This window comes from Melampsora larici-populina, assembly GCF_000204055.1.
Source record: "Melampsora larici-populina 98AG31 unplaced genomic scaffold MELLAscaffold_18, whole genome shotgun sequence".
Lineage (NCBI taxonomy): Eukaryota > Fungi > Basidiomycota > Pucciniomycetes > Pucciniales > Melampsoraceae > Melampsora > Melampsora laricis-populina.
Window position 1 is genome coordinate 1,423,966 of NW_006768782.1, and position 3,937 is coordinate 1,427,902.

At 38.2% G+C, this 3,937-nt stretch overlaps 1 protein-coding gene across 1 annotated transcript; it reads right to left on the reverse strand.

Moving 5' to 3' along the window:
* Positions 1-885: 885 nt before the first annotated feature.
* MELLADRAFT_106623 (uncharacterized protein) lies at positions 886-3,018 on the reverse strand (the record flags this gene model as incomplete). Its single annotated transcript, XM_007410033.1, has 5 exons — positions 886-1,032; positions 1,105-1,245; positions 1,322-1,498; positions 1,585-2,898; positions 2,938-3,018. 5 exons carry the CDS (start codon positions 3,016-3,018, stop codon positions 886-888), a joined length of 1,860 nt encoding a protein of 619 aa, XP_007410095.1.
* Between the last annotated feature and the right edge of the window lie 919 nt (positions 3,019-3,937).

Consider the following 3,937-nt stretch of genomic DNA (forward strand, 5'->3'; position numbering starts at 1 on the left):
GTAGCAAACAGCAAGCACCTTGATATCAGCTGAATATTTACGGAACCCCATAGAAGACAACTATTGAAATTGATTGGTTGGTGGTAGCCTCTCTTGAAGGACCTGAATCAAATTGACCGGGATTGGAGGCGGGGCTGCACGTGCTAAACCTTGTCTGCTGATGTATGCCCACCGCAGTGACTGCGGTGAGATTCTGGGCTACATTCTTTTTTATTTTTTTTCAACCGGGGCTTCCTTTTTAGCAAAAGTAATACACAACATTTTTTTACGCTGACTAAAAAAAGACGAATTATGTGTAAAATTCAAGAATTAGGGGGTATTTTTGGAATTTTACACCAAGTCAACTTTACACCGACTCACATGGTGTAAAGTGCTTGGTGTAAAATTCTCCCACCCCCAAAAAAAAGACAGAACAAAAAAAATCAAAAAAATCAAAATGTTACTATACTATAACACACAAAAGAATGATGAAAAATGAAAAAAATGAAAGATAAATACAATTTACAAACAAACCAAACCAAACCATACCATACCAAACAGAGACACATCAACAGAGGAACACAAAACAGAGGGACACAAAACAAAAGACGATTTCTTTTTTTTCTAATCTAATCTAAAAAAAATGAAATAAATAATAATAAATTATACCAAAACCAAATTATATCAAAACCAAATTATATCAAAACCAAATTATATCAAAATCAAAAATCAAAACCCAAATCATCACCAAACTCAAAAAATCTTATAAAATTTCATTTCTTTCCTTTGCTTTCCATTTTCAATACCATTTCCCCATTTCCTTTTCCCCATTCCCTTTTTCTCTTTTGCTTTTCCTTTTCTCCTTTGCTTTTCCATTTTTTCAATTTTTCAATTTTTTTCATTCATTCATTCATCAAGTTCAATTTCCAACAAATCCACATCAAATTCCTTCACAATTTGCCATTTCTTTTGATTCCCATTCCCATCATTCCCATCTTCACCATTCTCATTCTCATTTTCTTCTTTCTGATCTTCATTTTCATCCATGATAATCTATTTCAACAAACCCACACATCAATTCAGAAACTCAACTTCAAACCTTCATAACCAAAACCAAGCACTTACATTCTTTTCAATCAATTTCATTCCCATCTCCACAACCTCATCCTCAATCTCCAATCGCTTCTCCAAGCCCATCTCCAACTTCATCCCCATTTCTCTTTCCATCTCCCTCTCCCTCTCCCTCTCGATCTCCAACTCAAGTTCCTATCCCAAAAAGAAAGAAAAACCCATCAATCCCCAACACTTCCTCCCAAAAAAATCACAGAAAACCCAAACTCACATCTCTCAAAAACCCTCCATCTTCTCCATCTTCTTCTTTGTTAGTCAAAACCAAATGAGTAACAGAAGAAGTAGTAGAAGGTGTAGAAACCGGATTACTCAATTTCATTTCCAACAACTTCAAATAAGATTCAGCTCTTTCAGCTCTTTCCAAAAAATGATGAATAGCTTTCTGAGTCTAAAAAAAAACAAAAAAAAACCAAAACCAAAAAAACCCATTAATTTTCCCACAAAACCAATCAACCAAAATCATAGGAAACATACCTCAATCTCTTCCAAAGATTTTTCAACTCCAACACACTCCAATCTCCACCTAGCAATTTCCAATTCCCTTTCGTTTCTAGACCTTTCAATTTCCATTTCTCTCAACTTAGCTCTCATACCCTTCAACCGATTCTTAAGTCTCTCAATCTCATGTTCTCCTTCTGATTCCATTCTAGGTGGTGGTATAAAAGACGAAGAAGGATTCGCTTGAACGCCTACTCCTGATGTTCTTCTTTTCGATTGAGTTTGTTTTTTATTTGACATGGAAGTGTAATACATTCCTCCATAAAAACTTGGGTTTAGATTAGGGGATCCATGACTGGTAGATCTGCTTCCGTTGGGGTACGGTTGGTATGGTGATGGTGATGTGAAGAATGTTGAAGGATATCCATTTCCTGAACTGTAAGCAGATGAGGAAGTAGATCCAATCAAACTTGGATGAAATCCATTCGGGCCATAATAATAGGGAGGTGGTCCTGCAAATGATGATCGAGATGGTAATGGATGTTGATAGAGCAGAGAAGATTGAGGTGTAGGTAATGGAGAAGGTGGTAGTGAAAGACCTGGATGAGGTGGTGAGATCAGATGAGAAAGATGAGCTGGTGTACAAGATGGTGGGGTAGGAGGAATCAGTGATGGTAATGGAAGACTGTGATGACTATGACTCCGATTAGGATTAGAGACAGATCGAGTGGCAGGATGATGATGAAGGTGATGGAATCCATGAGTAGGAGAATGATGTGAAGATTGAAAGAGATAGGAAGGTGTAGCTCCAGCTGCTTGTTCGGATGGTTCGACCGTAGAATCTTGAATCGGATATGAAATCGATTCAGATGATTGGGATCCAGTTGGTGGTAAGCTACTGGATGGCGAAAGAGGTAAGACGGACGAAAGAGCTGCAGGCGAATGGGTTAGTTGAGGATGAGTTACAAAAAGGTTAGAATGGTCTTGATCATCTGTTGTAACACTAGATTGTTCAATAGGATCAGTTAAATTAGATGCCCATTTGTCTTGGATCGTAGGTTGTAAATGTTGAGAGATCGGTAAGCCTAAACCGAATCGAGTGACATCTAGTGGAGCACTCTCATGAAAAGTATGAGTGGGTATGGTGGGACTAAAGGTAGGTGGAAGGTCTTGTTCGAGACTGTCTTCGTTGGTATTGATCACACTTGGATGCGTATTGGTACTATGAGTGCTTCGAGAACTTTCGCTACTACTGGCCGATGGATGACAGAGTTTGTTCCAAGAAGTGATGGTCGGATTGAGCACATCTTTCGCATTTCGATTGACTGTAGAACAAAATACCAAGATGAGCTATTCAATACAGGAAACTACTAGGGACAGATTACTCACCCTCAAGACCCAGTGAGAGTCGCTTGAGATGAATGTGAGAGGGTGATTCGAATTGAGGACTGATGATGGTTTGATCGCCATGGGTTGAATGAAGTGTAGGTTTAGAAGATTGTGATTGAGAATGGTGAGGATCAAGTCGGTTAGACGGATCGTTGGACTCAGATGAATGAAGTTGACATTGACAAAGATCAAGATGAGAAGAGGTGGTACTTGTAGAAAAGGTTCTAGTCGAAGTTGAACTGGTATGAGATTGATGACAGATTGAAGAAGATTCAGGTGAAGTCCAACAGAGTGATTTAGTTAATTCGAGTTGATGATTTAACAAGGTGGATTTATTGAGAAGAGGTGAAGGAGGAGTTGATAGTGAATGATGATGATGATGTTTGATGGATCGAGTTGAGTGATGAAAATGATTCAAGGATTGAGTTGGATTGGATGAATGTAATGGAACGCGTTGGAATGGTTGAGTAAGTTGATCAGATTGAAATGATTGATGAAGATGAGAATCTGATCGAGAGTTAAGAAAGTCAAGTGTTAGGTTGGGTTTCGATCGACGATTGGAAAGTGTCTTGAGATGTTCTTGATTTGAATCTTGATGAAACTCTGAAATGGTTTGAAGTGAGATGGTACGTGATCTAGGTAAAGAATCCTGATCGTCTGTTTGAGTTCCAATGGTGATTAAGATCGGTTTGGATGGTCCGCTAGTTGAAGTAGATTGATTCTTGTTTAGATTCAAAGTGGTGTTTGGATTCAACTTTTGTTTCTGTTTTCGTTTTCTCGAGTTGAATGAGATAGGGTAGCGTGTTGTTGATGTTGATGAATTGGATTGACTGATTGTTTTTGATTCTGATTCTGATTCTGATTTAGAATGGTATGAATTGATCCAAGTTTTGATTTGATTGAAATGTTTCAAGATGAATGAAGTGGTGGTTGTTTCGATCGTGTTTGATTGTTCCAGATGACAATGGTGATGATTGTCCTTGATTGATTGATGATGTGT